At 51.5% G+C, this 18,786-nt stretch overlaps 1 protein-coding gene across 1 annotated transcript in view; it reads left to right on the top strand.

Annotated features, from left to right (window-relative positions):
• The window catches only part of JAK1 (Janus kinase 1), a 125,499-nt gene that overhangs the window by 101,932 nt on the left and 4,781 nt on the right, over positions 1-18,786 (top strand). Inside the window, exons 10-21 of the mRNA XM_077766138.1 lie at positions 330-453; positions 2,422-2,608; positions 7,480-7,586; positions 10,346-10,489; positions 11,234-11,321; positions 11,738-11,865; positions 12,480-12,615; positions 14,266-14,417; positions 16,146-16,296; positions 16,423-16,517; positions 17,596-17,788; positions 18,536-18,660. Coding sequence (XP_077622264.1) covers positions 330-453; positions 2,422-2,608; positions 7,480-7,586; positions 10,346-10,489; positions 11,234-11,321; positions 11,738-11,865; positions 12,480-12,615; positions 14,266-14,417; positions 16,146-16,296; positions 16,423-16,517; positions 17,596-17,788; positions 18,536-18,660 — 1,630 coding nt within the window. The remainder of the gene's footprint in view (positions 1-329; positions 454-2,421; positions 2,609-7,479; positions 7,587-10,345; positions 10,490-11,233; positions 11,322-11,737; positions 11,866-12,479; positions 12,616-14,265; positions 14,418-16,145; positions 16,297-16,422; positions 16,518-17,595; positions 17,789-18,535; positions 18,661-18,786) is intronic.

Here is an 18,786-nt window from a genome sequence, read left to right as displayed (position 1 = left end):
TATGATGGGCCATATATGGTTGGCGGCTCTGCATCACCTTTTGGGGGATAGCTTCTGTCCAGCTGGAGACCACACGTGTAGGGAAGTCAGGGTCAAGCTGGGCTCAGTCCCTTGAATGGCAGACGAGTCTTCTTTCTAGACCTTGGAGACTTGATATGTGTTGAGGTTCCTTGGCGTCTCAGGGCGCCTCATGTGTCCTCTCTGACAGGACTTCAGGACCCTGCTTGGCCCAGAGGACTTGAGCCAGCTTGGGGAAGTGGCTCCCCAGGGGATTTGGAGTGCTGTCATTGGTATGAGCTCTTTCTCCCTTTCCCTTTCTCTCCCTCTAGCACAGAATATGCCATCAATAAGTTGCGGCAAGAAGGAAGTGAGGAGGGGATGTATGTGCTGAGGTGGAGCTGTACCGACTTTGACAATATCCTCATGACTGTCACCTGCTTTGAAAAATCTGAGGTCAGTCAGGCCGAGTCATCTGGCCACACGTGTTCAGTGCNCCCTGGGGAGATAGACACCCAGAGAAAGGCAGAGCAAGGTGTCGAGCCTTTTAATTTTCTGAGGAAATGCCTGGCAGTTCTGACTGGAACAACCCCACTCCTCAAAAGGAGACTTCCTGAGCAGCCAAAGCTCGAAACGTTCCTCCTCATAGCCCTTTCTTTTCTCCCTTGAGGGGCCTGTGGCAGGGTCCCTGGTGGCTCTGGAAGGTAGGATGTGGCCAGAAAACCAGTTCAGACCAAACACTTGTCATGGAGTGCATTGTTTACAGTGGTTTACTTTATACTCAGTGACAGAATCGCAGACGCAGAGCCACGTCTGTCTGTGGCACTCACAGGTACAAACCAGTGCCAGCAAGTCCGGCTCGGCAGCCCGGCCTAGCACCACATTCCCTGGACGGTAGCTTCAGACATTGAAACAGACGCTTGCTGAGCTGTGTTTTGACAAGTGGAGATGACACTTCTTAGTGACTCTAGTGTAGCTGGAAGCCAGGAACGGTGTGAGAGACACCCTGAAAGCAGAGATAGAAACCAGAATTGTTGACCTTACCTCACTAGACCACAACACTGCCTTTGTCACTCAGGCAATCTTCTTCAATACAGGAAACGGAGTATTTCAAAAGACCGTGAGTTTTACAGAATTAGTCCAGACAAATATGCTAGTGTTGACTGGGTTAGCAAGAACTGGGATGGCGGGGGTGGGGGCAGTGAGGTGGAAGTCAGCACAGTAGCACGTCATAGCCCTCAGACACCGGAAGGAAAAGTACTGGGGAACCCCTGGGGACTAGACTCTGTCAAGAGTTGGAAGAGGAAATGGCCGAAGGAACCCAGGGCTGCCAGGTGTCCTGGGCAAAGCGTCTGGGTGCCAGTGCCTGCCTGGGAGTGTTCCCGTACAGCAAGGCCTCACGGCTGATATGGACACGCGGGTCAGAACTTGTCAGCTTGTCTGGGCAGCATGCCTGTCTTCTGCGTTCATCAGGCTGTGAAGGGAGTGTAATGTCATTCACGTGGATGGGTGCACGAGCCAGCCTAACCGCCTTCTGAGGTGGAATCGGCTTGTGCTGACCAGGAATGTCGGTGACCCCAGAGTGTGGTCCGTGGGGTGTCAGATCACCTGGAGAAAACAGGATCATAGATATGATTACTCCTGCTGTTCGTGTCAGCTCACCAGAAACTGGGCTGAACACTTACATGTCCTCATTTAAACCTTATGCCGACTCTGTGAGATAGACCCTGGTATTGTCCCCATTGTACAGATGAATAAAAACCAAGGCTTTGCAGTCTTAAATATCTTGTCCTAGTTTATACTTTATACCATAAGTAGATCTTTCTGACCCTCATCCTTAATGACTAAAATATTTGTCTTTGTACAAAAAGTGCCTTTGAAGGAAAACTGCTTATACTTCCTCTCAGTGGTACTGTAGAACCGAAAATGGACCAGACCGCTGACTACCACCTCCCAGAGGGGTTCTCCTCAGATAGATGCACAGCCTGGAAGGGCTCAGTTTGAGAGACTTCCTTGATAAATATTGTTATAGTAATTTTATTTCATGCATAATGATATTTGCAAACCTTTTATAAAGTGCTTACTAAGTTTTTTTGCTTTGTCATATAATCACAGCAGTGAGGTTGGTTTTTCATTGAACTTCATCTTACAGGTTTAAAGCCAGGCAATGCTGTTGTAGAAGTCACTGCTCTGTTACGCTTTCTCCCTAGTGTTAACTCCCTTTGATCGGTGTCTTCTTCTGGACTTAACTTATTTATTGTTTACCTCTTTATAATAAGTTTTTATTTTTGAATAATTAGATTTACAGAAATGTTACAGATAGTACATAGTTCTGTCTATCCTTATTCAGCGCCTCCTATTGTTGATAACGTTTGCCTGATCCTTTTCAAACAAACCGTTTCTGATCATTTTCCTGAATGGCAGGTGGTGGGTAGCCAGAAACAGTTCAAGAACTTTCAGATCGAGGTGCAGAAGGGCCATTACAGCCTGCACGGCTCGGACCGCAGCTTCCCCAGCCTGGGGGACCTGATGAGCCACCTCAAGAAGCAGATCCTGCGTACAGACAACATCAGTTTTGTGCTGAAGCGCTGCTGCCAGCCCAAGCCCCGAGGTCAGTCCCCCGGCCGGAGCTGGCCTGTCCCTCCAGGGATCCCCTTTGCCCCTCGCTGATGCTCGAAGACACACATCAACCACAAGATACTGGTTGGTTTGAAGAAAGTGGTCCTGCCCCCACAGTTTCAAGGTGTCCTTCATTAAGTTCTGTTACGAGTCTGTCCCGAACTTCATTCCCAGGCCTCAGGTGTCAGCATTGTCTATAGGAAGGAACATACACCTTTTCTTAGCATCTTGTGCTTCCGAAAGAGGCACGTTTAGGATTAGGAAACCGAAGCTTACTGTTTTCCTCTTTAAGATAAAACATGTTGGGAGTTCCCCTGTGAGTGGTGTATTTTCCAAGAAATGTTCCTGGTATAACCTCTGTGGGCCAAGAACTGTGGTAAATGCAGAGAATCACATGCCTGACACTCAGGCCCTGCTCTTCCGAGAGTTTCCAGTCTAACGCAGAAAATGTTACAGGTAAACACGGCCTCCACACTACGTGATGGCTGTTTTCATCAGCACCTACGTATCAGACCTCAGGCTTGCAGAGAAGCGCGTGGTCAGAATCCCTGAGTCGTGGCACGGAAAGCTGTGTGGAAGAGGTGGATCTTGTGCCTCGTGGTGGACAGTTAGCGAGAGCCTGGCCGTTAAATGAGGGCTTTTCCAACAAAGCACGTGGAGGGGCAAAGTGGCGGCCAGAGCAGCAGCTGCAGACAGGCAGGGGCCGAAGGGCTGCTGCACTCAGTGAGGTTAGAAAGAAGGGGCACCTGGGTGGCTCAGTCGGCTGAGCATCCAATTCTTGATTTCGGCTCAGGTCATGATCAGGTCGTGGGATCAAGCCCTGCATTGGGCTCTGTGCTAAGTGTGGAGCCTGCTTAAGATTTTTTCTCTCTCCCTCTGCCTCTCCCCGCAGCCTGTCTTCTCTCTCTCTAAAAACAGAATAGGATAAAAAAAGAAGGGGCAAGTGAGACTGGGAGAGGGCAGATTTGGGTCCTAGGAGGCCTTGGATGCCATGTCTGGAAGCTGAGGGGGAACCACAGGAGGGTCAGGGAGTAGGAGGGATGACGAACTCAGCTATTCTTTTTCAAGCCCCACGGTTAGTGTCCCTGCTGTCCTGCAGGTGAATTCATCACCTCTTAGAAAGTGAGAACCGGAAGGACAGTTAGGCACCACCTAGTCAAGTGCCCCATTTTCAGGTGAGAGAAAACTGAGTCCTTGTAGAAGCGAAGTCACACTGGTCAAGGTCAAAGAGGGGTTTGAGCGCCAGTCTACTCCAAATAGCTTTTTGATGCTGCTGTACTGTGAGGCACTGCCCTACATGTGTCAGATCCTCCCCTCAGAAGGGGTCAGGCCTCGAAGAAAGGACAGGCAGTGCATTTGGGACAGGCAGGCCCTAGTAAGTGTGGTCGAAGACACTCTGAGGAGCCTCTTTGTCTGAGACACATCTTGTTCTTGTAAGGGAGTTTGGGAGCTTTTACGTCCGGGGTGGGCAGAGGACGAAGCCCTGGGGCAGACAGGGGCCTGGGTTCTTGACGTTTGAATCACTGTTTGGCTTCCCGGCCAGGGGCTGCCGCTGCACCCAGTGGAAGAGGAAGGGCTTGTGTTCTTGTTGACCAGATGGGGTTTCCTGCCAGCTTTGGGGGTAACTGCAGCCTTTGTTTTCATGCTTAAAGATGTTCCGCAAGAGTGAAAACACATCTGCCACTTGGCCCTGAGACCTCAGAGGAAGGTAGAACTTTAAAGCCCAACTACCCGATTTACTTACATAATCTTTCTTCCTGAGAGTAAAAGCAGTGTTTACAAGGGACTGGGGGTCTCCGGGTAGGAATGGGGGCACGGAGGACAGCAGCCACGTGTAGTGAGAGGTGGTGGCCGTTGGGAGGCTGGCATAGGACTTCTTCCCTGGAATTAGCTGGGCAGGCCTCTGGTGGAGACTGCTGCTCCTCCCGGCCCAGACCTGGGCGCCAACAGCCGTGGCAGGAAGAGCGCAGGAACCCATCAACCCCTCTCTCGTGGCTTCTCTCTGAGCCCCTGGAACTCTGCACTGAATGTCCCTCCCACTTGAGCATGAGCTCTTCAGACAGGATCTGGGTCTGTCTTACCGCCCTGTGGCTCGTGGGGTGGGTCCAGAGCGCCCAGCACGGAATCCACGTCCGCTGGGGTCTGCCAGATGAATGGTTACGGCGGTAGCTACCATCCTGCCGGTGCTTACTAATCTCATGCACTTGGCGTGCATATTTGCATTTATTCCATCTGCGCAATAGCTCTTTGTAGCTGTTACACAGATGCGGAAATGGAGGCCCAGAGAAGCTCTGTGCCTTGCCAGTGGGGTCAGTCCTAGTTATATAATTGTAGCAACAAGTAGTGATGACGATGGTGATGGTGATGGCTACTGTCGTGTGCCAGACCCTGTCATTTAATCTTCCAGACAACCCAGAGTATGTTGTAATCGCCATTGTACTTGCCTGGGCAGTTCGAGCAGGAGTGGCGAATTGAGCTCAAGTCCTCTGACCTACTTTGGGTGGTCTTTCCCCTATATCACACTCTGCAAATGTGATTAGGACACGGCAGTGGGGCAGGGGCCAGTTCTCCTGACCTGGGGGCTAGAAGGGACTGGGGGAGGGGAGAGGAGGGACTGGCGGGGGTTGGGGGCAGAGGAAGAACAAAGCTTGCAGATGAAGCTGGCTTCTGTATGCCCGCAGAAGCCCTGTCTTCCCTCTACCACCTGCAAATTAGAGAAGTGGGGAAATCATGAATATACATTTGGGGTTCCTGAGTGCCTCTGCCCTCCTAACTGTAAGGCTCTGAGAGCCAGACTCTCACCTGGGTTTCTCACTGAAAATGCAGCTGGAAGCTTCTCATGGAATCAGTGAAAAGCGGTCGGACAGTTAGAGTAGATGTGACAGCAAAGCCAAATCCACATCTCTACGTGTGGTCCAGCCCCGCCAGCCCCCTCCAGGCCTCAGGGCGGCCATGTTAAAGGGATAGGGACCCAGCAGGACTCACTGGCCTACTCATCACTGACGTACATCCTCATCTGTGGAGTCGAGCTGGGTGTGTGATTTCTGCAGCCTTTGGCTCTGACTCTGAGAGCTTCTGCAGGCTGTTGGCGGCCACCTGGTACTGGGATGGTGACGCTGACCAGGATGTAATGCTCGTCTTAACCACAATGGCTGCCAGTTTTGGAACGCTCCCTAGACACCAGGCACTGAAGTGAGTCCCACGTGTGCGTTCTCATTTACCCCTCACAGCAACCTCACGAAAGGCACAACTGTGTCGTCCGTTTTTCCAGTGAGAAACTGGGCTCGTAGGGGTTTAATGGCTTTCTCCACTCACATGGTTGACTTCAGTGCCACGTTCCCTGAGGCAGCCATGCAGATAATCAGACTGTAAATGGTCCCTCTTTTCCTCCTCCTCCTCTCTCAGTCCCAAAGCAGCTCTATTGCCCTGACCCTTCCCTAGGGCACCTTTCAGGGGCGGCCCTTTATTGATGTCTTTTCTCCTCCAGGGCAGTCCTGTGTTGCTTGACTCTATGCAGGTGAATGCATGGAGTCAGGGTAACAAAATGGATGAGAATAGACTGGAGAAAGGGCACCCAGAATGTGATCACAAGGGTAGCTTGTGTCTGAACCCAGTTTCTGGCTCCCACATTTGTGCTCCCTCCCCGCCTCCACCCTGACTAGGGCCAGGTGGGAAGGGAAGAGACCAGTGCCATCACTGACTTCAGTGTGAAAGCAGAGTCCAGGGCTTACCAGCTGCCTGACCTTGGGCAAGTTGTTGCATCGCTCCTTCTCGGCTTTCTGACCTACTGAATAAAAGGGGGACTAAGTACTACGTGCTTCATAGAATTGCCATAAGGGCAAAGGAGTCTAAGTGTAAAGTAGTCAGAAAATTGAGCTTAAAAAAAAAAAAGAAAAAAAGGAAAACAAACCGTGCCCTGCTAGGAAGTGAGGACTTGAGAGACCATGTTTGAGTTGCTTGGTCTCGTGTAGGGACCTAGTGCTTGGTGCTCATCGAGAGGGTTCTTCCAGCGTTCCAGCACCCGCTCACCGCCATTCTGAACCTGGAAGGTGCTCTCTTCTCCCACAGTGATGCAGCGCAAAGTGGCTCCATGGCGGGAAGGCTCCTTCTGTGGATTATAAATCCCATCAGCCTCCTGTGCTCACCCTTGCCCAGGAGATGTTGTAAAGCGTTTCGTTTGCTGTTTGAGTCAGTAGAATTTGGGATGGTCAGCTCATCCTCTGTACACTTAGTTAGCACCTCCTTGGAGTCAAGCACTGCTGGGAGCTCAGAAAGGTTCAGGCACAGCCTTCTGTCTGGATTACCTGTCCTGTTCTTTTACACAGAGCCAGTGTTTTTACCCTCCTAACTCGGTTCCCCTTACCCCTAGGCCCAGTGTACTGCTTCTTCCTCCCTCCTTGGCTCTCATCTTCTACCTCTCATCCTGATTATTCATTCACATGTTTAACAGTAGGTACTTACTGGGTACCTACTATATATACCAGGCTGTGGAGGTAGAGCAGGAAATAAGATAACAGCCCCTGCCTTTGGGGAGTTTCTGTTCTCAGATTTTAATATTTCACTTCCTTAGGCCAACCTCCCTCCATTCTGCTGCCAGAGCAGATCCTGGCCTTGAGAGCAGCTGCACAAATGGAGGCTTTCCTTTCGATTGCTTGGGTGCTTGATTACTTGATCAGCTTAGGCTCTGGTCTTTGCCTAGAAGCTCCTGGAGGGCAGGAGTCCAGTACTTAATAAGCATTTGTTGAATGACTGAATCAACAAGTGTGCATATGTGGTCAGCAAGCCCGTGGTTCGGCAGACATCGGCCGACTGGCATCTTGGACCTTCACTGCCCTGCTCAGTCTTCTTTGTTCTCTCCCACAGAGATCTCCAATCTGCTGGTGGCTACTAAGAAGGCCCAGGAGTGGCAGCCTGTCTACTCCATGAGCCAGCTGAGTTTTGACCGGATCCTTAAGAAGGATATCGTGCAAGTGAGTCATTGCTAAGGTTCTGGGTCCACCTTGTTCCTGCCAGCAGTCTGAGGATTTGGGGGAATAGAGTCTGGGCTTGGGGGAAAAAAACGAGACTTTTCTTTCATAGGTAAAGTTGTTCAGCCAGCACCTTGCCGTTCTACCCAGCCTTGCTGCTGTTCCCCAGAGACGCTTTGTCTTTGAAGGAAATGGATTAGTCAGGCTTTGTGGGGTTATCTGGGGTTACAGGACCTTCTGGTGGGGGTCTTCTGCAGATAGAAGTGGGAGAACTTGGTGGGAACGCTGGTGGGGCAGGAACGGGGTGTCCACGGGGGAGTCTGGGCTTATGACCCTCGTTGACCCACCACATGCTGTGTGACAGAGTACTCCTACTCAGGTTCAGCCCGGGGCTTCCTGATGGTGATTCCAGAGGGAGCAAAGCTGGGGGAATACAGAATACTGTAGGGGAGCCAGAGCACTGCCTTGAGAACCAGATTCCTCGGACCATTGTCCCAGCTTGGGAGGCCTCTTGCCTGGAGCCTGCAGCTGCCCTCGGTTGTGTCCAGGGGTGTGAGGCCCGGGGCAAAGCCCACGTTCTGTTCTGTGCCCCAGTCCCCTGTGTGTGGAGCCACTCACCAGGGCGGCCAAGAAGACAGCCTGCCAGCAGCTTGGAGGGAAGGATCGTTTGACCGCCTGGGGGAAGCTGCAGCCCTTCAGAGGTGTCAGCGAACTGTGGGCTCCCGTCTGGTAGGGAGCCTAGTGGAAGGCGGCAGGCTTGGAGCTGGTTTAATCAATCCCTAAAATTGTTGGGCCGGGTTTTCAGGGTATGGAGGTCTGCAGCTACAGCTGCCTCTCACTTCCCTGAGGATAAATCCTTCACTGTGGGCCAGATTGTGTTGTGTTCTGTCCTTCTGGTAGAGTTAGAGCTGTGGCCAGAGATTGCAATCACCCGAGTGGCAGCACCCTGGTGTTTTTTCCTGTCGACTCTTGGCACTGTACTTGGGCCCTTCCTTCTTTCCTTGCCTTTGAACCTCTGTGCAGATCAAAGCCACCCTCCATGTGTGCAGCCCTTACTTAGCCAACAGTGACTGAGCACCTTCCCGTGCCACACGTGACAGCAGCCCTCAGCAGGTGCACAGTGTGCGGGAGAAGCCAGCTTGCCTCTTAGGTAGATAATCACATTACGAAGACACAAGTCCCAAGTAGGGAAATGCAGCAGAATGTGGGACTGTCAGGCCCGACCATGCTGCCTAGCCTCGGTGGGGGCAGAGACGGCTTCCTGGGGAAAGCGGCGTCTAGGCGGAGTCCCAGAGGCTAGCCAGCAGGCTGCAGGCAAAGGCAGAGGGAGCGGCATGGGAGGAGGCCAATGTGGAACACGCAGGACCCTCTGTGGGTCGCCGTGGAATCCTGCTGCCATGGCTTGGCCACTGGAACAGGCACCTTCTGGGGAAGAGTAATTACTCTGCAAGCATATGGCTTTTCCGGGATGTTCTGGGAACACAACTTCCCATAATCTTGATGAATCGCTTCATGACAGATGCAGCTTAATGAATAGTCACAGGACCTTGCCAGGATATGGGAGACAGGGCAGATGCATCGCCACTCTGCTGTGACAGATGACAAATGGTGGCATTTGTGCAAATTAATATGCCCGATTAACGATGGTATACATTTCTGTAGGGACAGGGCTGATTCCAAGGGAATCCATTTTCTGCATTTACAGAACGTGCTGCCATAATAGAATAATAGCACCTTAACTTACAGACTTTGAGGTTACTCTCAAAAGCTTAAGAGTGCCTGAGTTTTATGAATCATATTTTGACTTCCCAATATTAAAAATGTTTAAATTAGAATTATTAAAGCTTGAACTGGGAGGCTCCTTAGAAACGTGTTTACGTGCCAAGGACTTTTTGTTTTTTTGGTATGAGGCTTTTAGCCCTCATAACACTTATTTGGTGGTATTCTCTTCCATATGTGAGGACACTGAAGGCCCTTCCTTCCAGTCTCTGCCTCTGCCTTCACACCCCTTCCCCGCTGTGGGATTGTTAGGGCAAGTCCACATGTAAATGCATCACCGACTGTAAAGCTCAGCACGCATGTGCATATACAGACACACACACTGGGTAGATGGATGAGAAATGAACAAGGACCTGGTCTAGAGGCAATCAAACAGAACATATCAGCCCAGCAGATGGTTTCTGTCCATGATGTGCCAGGCTCTGCACCTGGAGCCTTTATACCTGCCTCTCCACTTGATTCTAAACCAGTCTTGGGAGGTGGGTACCATTATTATCCCTGTTTACAGAAAGGGGGCTGAGGAAAGAACGTCTCCAGTTGAATGGCCAGAGAGCAGTAGCATCAGCACTGATAAGCTACTTCTCTTTGTACCCTTGTAGTAGAGAGAACCCCAGGGGTCCTCTCTGACTCCACTTTGGAGGTGAGGGTGGGGCCGCTGTCACTGGAGGCTGTTGGTGGCGCTGCTAAAAGTTTTAAGATAGGTCAGGATTATGTTTTAGCCATAGATTGTTTCCTGGAAGTAGAAGGGAAGGAACTGTCTGGGACTTTAACTGTCTCCTGGGGCCCCGGAAGTGCCACATCTGTGTTTGGTTAAGTAGCTTTGTATTTCTTTTGGAGGCCTGACCAGGACGAGACACGGAGAGGCTGTGAACTGTGGAGGCTCTTTTGCCTTCGCCCCACCCCTGCTGGTATTCTGTGTTCCCATTAAGTCCTCAGTGCAGCCCCAGAGAGAAGTCACCCCAACCTTCTGCTTCCTTCTTCAGGGCGAGCACCTTGGGAGAGGCACGCGGACGCACATCTACTCTGGAACCCTGCTGGATTACAAGGATGACGAAGGAACTTCTGAAGAAAAGAGAATAAAAGTGATCCTCAAAGTCTTAGACCCCAGCCACAGGGACATCTCTCTGGCAAGTGACTTCTTCATAACCCTGTCCCCTCTTCCGCCCCAGTTCTGGAGCCAGCAGAGCACAGTGAGCTTGGAAGAACCTTTGTCTTTAGTTTGGTCTAGTGGTTTTGGGACTCCTCATTTGGTCTGGATGCCTTTCTTCAGATACAATGTGAGATAAAGCCAGTGTGGAAAATGAGGGAGGGAGGATTGAAGATGAAGTGGGGTGAGCAGCCTGTCCCTTCCTGTCCCTCTCACTATCGGCCTGTTTCCCATCTAGAGGTCCTTGTGGTGGGGCCCAGGACTCCACAAGGCCCCTGATGTATCTGTTCACAGTCCACGGAATTAAAGCCCAGATGAGTAAAAGACCTTACCCAAGATCCTACACATGGTTAGAGTGATAAAGCCAAGTCTTGACAGAGATCTGCCTGGTTTTTTGTTTATTCTAATACAGTGCCCAGCATTGCTATTTCTCAAAGTTTAAGGGAAGAGAAAGTGGTGGATATGTGCATCTCATGGGGAATTGTCAGCTGGCCTCTCCCTGAAGCCTGGGCCTGCATCCTATTTGGTTGTCTTAAATAGATCCCATACCCCAGCCAGGCTTAGCAGTGCCTCTGGGCAGTCAAGGCAGGGGAACAGTTTCAGGGCCTGGCGTGATGACAGCGGTGAGTTTTCCTGGGACTCAATGACTTTCCTCTCAGCTGAGCCGCTTGGTCTCAGAGTGGTAGAGGCTGCCCCTGATGTTCCATGTGCCTTCCTCCCACAGGCCTTCTTCGAGGCAGCCAGCATGATGAGGCAGGTCTCCCACAAGCACATCGTGTACCTCTACGGCGTCTGTGTCCGAGATGTGGAGAGTAAGCGTACTCGCTGCAGAAGCGGGTGGTCGTCCTGGCTGGGAGCATGGGCGGCATGGGGGCGACTCCGGGCTGATGCCACTTTCTGTTGCCTGGGCTTCTTGCCTTTTCGTGCAGCAGGTCTCGTGGTTGTGGAATTAAGTCCCACTTGTTTTTTCACTCACTTCTCGAACGTTTACTGTTGCCAGCCCTGGCTGCACAGCATGCTGGACCTGGGGGGCAGGGGGCGGAGTGAGCACGCTGAGAGAGTAGACGGCGCTGTAAGGGGCGGGGTGGGGAGGAAAAGCTCACTCTGCCGTTTGCACCTCACAAGGACGGGTGTGTCCTCCCAAGCCAAGTACCAGCCAGTGAAGTGGGCTCTCCTCAGGGGATGAGGGAAGATACTGTCCCTACTGTGGCTGCTCTTGTGCTTGTAGATATCATGGTGGAGGAGTTTGTGGAGGGGGGGCCCCTGGATCTCTTCATGCACCGGAAAAGTGATGTCCTCACTACGCCATGGAAGTTCAAAGTTGCCAAACAGCTGGCCAGTGCCCTGAGTTACTTGGTAAGTCTGTTCTGGAACCTGTGGTGGTCCCCGCCAGGAGCCAGAATCCACGTGTTGGGTGGTGGCAGGAAGGGGCTCTGGCCAGGTGCGCTGGAGGGGCCCCGGCTCTGTGGTTAAACACAGGTGTGCCTCGTGCCTGGTGACCGTGGTCTTTTGGGGCTGTTCGTGCACTTGTGTACAAATCCTGTTTTGAGGGAAATTGTATCACACCAGAGGACTGACTTCTGTACTGCACTGTAGGTAAGAGTGGAAATAGTGCGATTCTTGTCAAACGAACGAGCGAAACCGCCAGCATCAGTAGCGCTTACTGTGGCTCTGCCGTTCAGGAGTCATACACGTTCTCCTTCGTGTCCTTCTCACAATAGCCCTGTGAGGCCTGCTCCGCCATTATCCCCATTTTACTGGTGAGGGGACTTGGGCGGAGGGCTATGGTGTAGTGTGCCTGAGTCACACAGATAACTGGGGAGAGAGCTGGGCTGCCCGGGCATGGCTGCCTCTGGGGAATACAGAGAGATGATGTGAAGGGCCGGGCTTGGAAACAGGAAATGAGGGAATGAGGGAAGACAGGCAGCCCCATGGGCTACTTGACTGAGTTCACTCTTTTCACTCTGCAGGAGGATAAAGACCTGGTCCATGGAAATGTGTGCACTAAAAACCTCCTCTTGGCCCGTGAGGGCATCGACAGTGAGTTCGGCCCGTTCATCAAGCTCAGCGACCCTGGTATCCCCATCACCGTGCTGTCCAGGCAAGGTGCGTCTCCCCTTCCCTCCCACCCCAGTTCCCGCCCGTGCCCTTCACCCTTCCACCCTCCCTGTCCCCACCTGAATTAAGGTCAGGCCAGCGGGGAGAAGGGGGCTAGGGCTCTGGTGTGTTTCCTTTTAAGAAGGACACTTTAGCAGACAGACATCAGGTGCTGCTGCTGTGTCGGGGCAGGGGGGAGGGGGAGTAGGGATATGTGGAGCCTGGGGAGGGCCGGGCCCTGCCCTCTGGGAGCTGTGTAGTAGGAGAAACACAGCTCACCTGAGGCACATGTGGTCCTGATGATAAATGAGCTGTGTTCAAGGTGCTGGGGTTGTACAGCGGGAGGGTGCTGGGGTTGTACAGCGGGAGGCTGCTGGGCCCAGGGATGGTCACAGAGGTGTCGAGAGAAGCCGGGTCTCCTGGGCCCTCGCTGTAGTTGGTGAGGTGTTGGGGGAGGCACCCAAGTGATAGCCATGCTCTTGTGGCCTTAGAATGAGGTGATCAGGAGCTATAGGGCTGCAAAGGAAAAGACGGGCCAGGAGGCGAGACCCTGCAACCAGCACTGCACAAGTAGTGCTCTGCCTCTTAGCCCTAGAGGCCACGTGCGGGAGCTCAATGCCGCCCCAGGCCTAGCGCCCTGGCCTGTGACAGCCAGCAGTCCCCAGCACCAAGCATAGTGCCGGGCTCTTAGAGTTTTGTTTGGTAATTCAAAAGATGGGCTAAGTTTGGAAGGGAACCAGGATGAAAACAAGCCTTTCAAATACAACCAAAATCATTCACTCCTTAGCAGGGGAATGGGAAGCATTCTTTAGTGCCAACGTAGCACCCATCATCCGCCCATCTCCCACCAGCCAGTGCAGATGCAGCCCTGAATCTGTCCAGGGTCCTGGGACACAGGCACTGGTGGCTGTGGAACTAGTAGAGAAGCCTGGGTGCCCCACGGGAGGTGCCTGTAAAATGTTGTGGGCATTCAGAGAGCGCGACGTCACCTAGCTGGGGACACAGGGTGATTCAGGGAGGGAGGTGGTGGGGTTTCATCTGGGCCTCGTAGGTCAGTGAGGTGGGTCTGACCGTGAACGCCAGCTCAGGAAGGACCCTCCTGCCTCTGTTTCCAGCAGGAGCCAGGAGAGCTTGTTGAGGGCCATTTCCCTGGACACAGCAGGGGTGTCTTCTCAGATCACTGGCTTTGGCAAGAAGCCAGAACAGGGCGGCAGAAGTAGCCAGGTGCAAGAGATGTGGGACAGCCTCACCTCCGGCTTTCGTTCCCTTGTTCTTTCCCACTGGAAGCAAATGCAGCCTTTTCTTTCTTAAGCCTTTGTTCTCCTTCCCCAGAAGCCAACACCCTGGGGTGCTTTGCTGTTATCTGAGGCCGGAGCTTCAGAAGCCTGGCCCTACATGACCCTCCTGGGGGCTTGTGCTGAACAGACACATCTGCTGGCCCTAAGACTGCTGCATCCCACGTGTCAGGGTGGAGGGGCCTGGAAAATGGCACTCTTCACAAGCTCCCCCCCTCCCCCCACCCGCCACCCCGGTCCATGTTTGGAAAGCACTGCTTAAAATAGTTTCTTCGTTAGCTCACAGTTTCTGCTGTGATGACAGTGATTTACTCCCCTGGCAACTCCAGAAACTGATCTGGAAATCTGTCTGGTCTTTGTCCAGAGTGCATAGAACGAATCCCATGGATCGCTCCCGAGTGTGTTGAAGACTCCAAGAACCTGAGTGTGGCTGCTGACAAGTGGAGCTTTGGAACCACACTCTGGGAAATCTGCTACAATGGCGAGATCCCTCTGAAAGACAAGACGCTGATTGAGGTGAGCAGTAGCTTTCCAGGGCGTGAGCTGCGTGAGGACTCCTTGAGCCCTCATGAACGTCTCAGGACTTGTCAGGAAGCCTCATGTATTTGCCTCATGCTGTGGGAAGACACGGAGGCAGCTTTGAGTCTCCTCCACAGTCTTACTGGCTCTGTGACTTTGAAAGTGTCACTTAACTTCCCTGAGCCTCAGTTTCATCATCTGTAAAATGGGGACAAATAATACCTACTTTGCAGGGCTCTTGTGAAGATTAAGTAAATACTGCATGCAGAATGGTAGGCACACAGTATGCACCTATAGAGATACTGAAGAGGTAGAATGTTTAACCAGTTAACTTTGTCCAGGTAAACATAGTACAAGACCTGGAAAGCAGAGTTAAGCCAAGACCAGCAGGTAAACCCTCAGATCTATAAATCTGCTATTTGGGATTTTCGGTGTAGGCTTTTTGGGAAAAAAGTCAGTATCTTTTGAGCAGCATGCAGGACTGGCATAAGGAAGGGCCTGTGCCTGTGATGAAAGAGGGCTCCTTCTCTCCTCCCAAGTACCCCTGAGGGGTTTGGATGGCCTTTTCACCGCTACACCAGAGCGGGGAAGTGTGTGTGACGCTGAGGGCCGAGGGCAGTTCCCAGCTCAGTTCCAGCCCTTCTTCCTCATCCTCTGGGGTCCCCCCACTCCCACCCAGGATCACCAGGGACAGAGGAGAAACCCGTATTCATGGGATTCACTAGAAACTGGAGCGTAGGGGCACCAGGGTGGGTCAGTCAACTAAGTGTCCGACTTCAACTCAGGTCATGATCTCACAGTTTGTGGGTTTGAGCCCCGCATTGGGCTCTGTGCTGACAGAGCCAGGAGCCTGCTTCAGATTCTGGATCCCCCTCTCTCTCTGCCCCTCGACCACTTGTGCTCTGTCCCTCTCTCTCAAAAATAAACATTAAAAAAAACTGGAGGGTAATGGTTTCACCTAATTTTTTTAAAAGTAGCATCAATTATTTGTTTCAGAATTTTGAAGTAATAAGCAGTTGAACATTTGGAAAATACAGAAAACTATGAAAAAGAGAAAATAGCAGTCATCATATTCCAGTCACTCCCAGCCACTAGTTAACACTTTGGTATTTTGTCTTTGAATCTATTTGTGTGTCTCTTGTTTAAACACAACTGAGACCATGCTAGATATAGTTATATAGGCTCTATTTCTTAATTTACTATCATGAGGACTTTCCTACATAGCTAAATACGTCTTACAATTTTACAAATTTAATGTAAAAGTTGTTTCGTTAAGCTCAAATTTACTACACCTGATTTTACATTTGGCATTTAGGTTGTTTTTAAACTTGTAATGTTCTATCTAATTCTTCAGGGAGTATCTTTGAACATAAATCTTTGTTTATATCTAACTTATTTCTGAGTCATTTTATTGTTGGAGTTAATGAGTCAAAAGATTTGAAGAATCTGCCACGTCGTATCCCTGAAGGCCACATGACTACCCTGGAATGCAGCAGGTTCAGGGATGGGGTACACGGCTCCTCTAACTGCCTCTCTAACTTGAATTCGGATTTTAGTGTGGGGACTAACATTTCCCCAGGCTGGAATAAGGCAGTAGTAACCACACACAGTTGTGAAATCGCCTTTATGCAGAGTTATTGGGAAATAAATTAGGGATGGTAGCTGGCACTGCAAGGTTAGTGAGTGGTACCTTGGGTTTCTCCCATGTGGTTTTCTTCTTTACAGAAAGAGCGATTCTATGAAAGCCGGTGCCGGCCAGTGACACCATCTTGTAAGGAGCTGGCTGACCTTATGACCCGCTGCATGAACTATGACCCCAACCAGAGACCCTTCTTCCGAGCCATCATGAGAGACATCAATAAACTGGAGGAGCAGAGTAAGACCCTGTCTTGTGGTGTCTGGCTGAGGCCAGCCGGTGCCCGGTGCGGGGGCAGCAGAATAACTAGGGGCCAGTGAGTGGCAGTCACTCCTTTGTAACATGGTTGCTTCCCTCCTCTCTCAGATCCAGACATTGTTTCAGAACGAAAGCCGGCAACCGAAGTGGATCCCACACATTTTGAAAAGCGGTTCTTGAAGAGGATCCGTGATTTGGGAGAGGCAAGTTGGGCTGGAGTCCCCCACTGACCGTGTCACTTTGTCCTGCGTCCCAAACCACTCTCCATTCTCTCTTTGGGCCAAGGCTTATGAAGAGAAAGCATCTCACTGGGTTTTCCCTGGGCCGCTGGAATCCCAGGGGGTCTCCATTCAGCACACGACAGCAGTGTACCTATCCAGGTGGCGGGGTACACACACAGGACGCTGGTCTCTCCCTCCAGACTCGATGTTTCTCCAGGGGATGGACGAGAATGGAGAGAGAGACACAGAGCGATGGGGGTGATAGGTATAGGGGTGGAAGAAATAGAAGAGTCTCCGTCGTGGTGAGGCTGCTTAAATAAGGGATATTTACTACACAGAAGGCCAGACAGAATGTCACCTTTTCCCTGGGACCTCGAATGGGAGTTTGCTAATGGCTGAGGTGACCAGAAAAGCTACTGGGATTTGTGTCTAAAGACAGATTTTCTATAGTTCAGTTAAGCGAACACAGACTGTGTCCTGCATGAGGGTCTTCTGTGTGTCCGGGCCGTGTGCTGGGCCCATGACAGTGTCCCCAGTTCCTCACACTACCCTGAGAGTCTGTTGATACTGTGCACATCGAAGGCCTCTGGAGCCAGCCCAGAAGACTGGGTGACAGGGCCTTCACTCTGGGGTGGCTCGGGAGAGGCCTGACCCCACGTCTCCTGAACACTCTCCATGCAGGGCCCTTCTCGGCCACATCGTGGCGCCTGCCCCGCAGCCTGGGCCCCCGGCTGCCAGAGAACGCCGCAGTCATCCTGAGGGCCCAGAAATAACCTCCCTTGTGGGCTACACTTTCACGGGAACTGGGATTGCTGTGTTGATTCAACAGTCCCCTGATACTTCCTTATCTTAGCTCAGTAATAGAGGGGGCGGCATGTGGGACCAGGAGGAGGGGCTGTGGTGAGTGGGGTGGGGGGAGCTTGCTGCCTGTAAGGTGGGCTGTGCTGTGCACCCCTGGCCTTCGTGGGAACAGCCCAAGGAGCAAGCATCATCTTCTGAGTGTTCCTGCCGGCCCCAGGGTGGGGCTTTTCTCCTCAAGCACATGCATCTTTCCTTCCAGGGCCACTTTGGGAAGGTTGAGCTCTGCAGATATGACCCCGAAGGGGATAATACCGGGGAGCAGGTGGCTGTCAAATCCCTGAAGCCTGAGAGTGGAGGTAACCACATAGCTGATCTGAAGAAGGAAATTGAAATCCTAAGGAACCTCTATCATGAGAACATTGTGAAGTACAAAGGCATCTGTACAGAAGACGGTATGTTGTGCAAAGTGGGGGTGGTTTGAAAACTAAGGGACCGTCTGGGGTTGGTCGTATGCTCTGTGTGGAGCAGGTAGCGCTCTGGGCCCTATCTGGGCCACCTGAACACACTAGCCCGTGGTTCCCATGAGCTCTAGGGCTTTGCAGTTGAATGTACTGTCAGATCCCTTGGTGCACAGCTGCCTGGGAGGCCACCCAGCTTCCCCCGCAGCCACAGAGGTTTCTAGCACTCTCTCTCCAGGCTGTTCATATGCCAGGCCTGGGACTGGACCTCACTTATCCTGATACTCACACTTAGCCTCATGGGACTGAGATCTCTTTGTCTCCTTTTCCTGCTCTGATCCGACACTAGCTAGGATGTTTCATTTTCTAGTTGTCTAAATCAAGGTGGTATTTATTAATAAGTATATCTTTTTTATAAGCCAGTATAACATATTATACTCTAAAACTGGTAATGAAATGATGCGGCTCATGATTGTTAACAGTCTGTCATCTGCGCTTGTTCGCAGAGCACAGTTAGCTCGGCGGTGCTGGTGACTGTGGTGTGTGACCAAGTGTCACTGGCTCTGCTCATTGCTGAGGATCCTGAGGTTCAGGGGCTTGAGAGGTGAAGTCGCTGGCCTGTGATTCAGGGGTGACACTGAAGTCCGTTCAGGGCCTGTGTCCCCCATCTTGTGCCCTCCAGTCCCCCACAGTTCCTTCATCTGGCAACCTTTTCCTGATGGGAGTTTTTTTTCTCAACAGGAGGAAATGGTATTAAGCTCATCATGGAGTTTCTGCCTTCAGGAAGCCTTAAGGAATATCTTCCAAAGAATAAGAACAAAATTAACCTCAAACAACAGTTAAAATATGCTGTTCAGATTTGTAAGGTAAAAATAAAAATATGCTGTTCAGGTTTGTAAGGTAAAAAAAAAAAATGTTAAAGATTAAAAAATCCGGCACTCTGTCCTGGGTAATTGGTTTGTAATTAGACCGTAGGAGGGAAGCTTTCCAGT

The sequence above is a fragment of the Crocuta crocuta genome, unplaced genomic scaffold (assembly GCF_008692635.1).
Source record: "Crocuta crocuta isolate KB4526 unplaced genomic scaffold, BGI_CrCroc_1.0 scaffold155, whole genome shotgun sequence".
Taxonomy (NCBI): Eukaryota; Metazoa; Chordata; class Mammalia; order Carnivora; family Hyaenidae; genus Crocuta; species Crocuta crocuta.
Note: the sequence above shows the minus strand (reverse complement) of the source record. Positions and strands in the feature narration are given on the sequence as shown.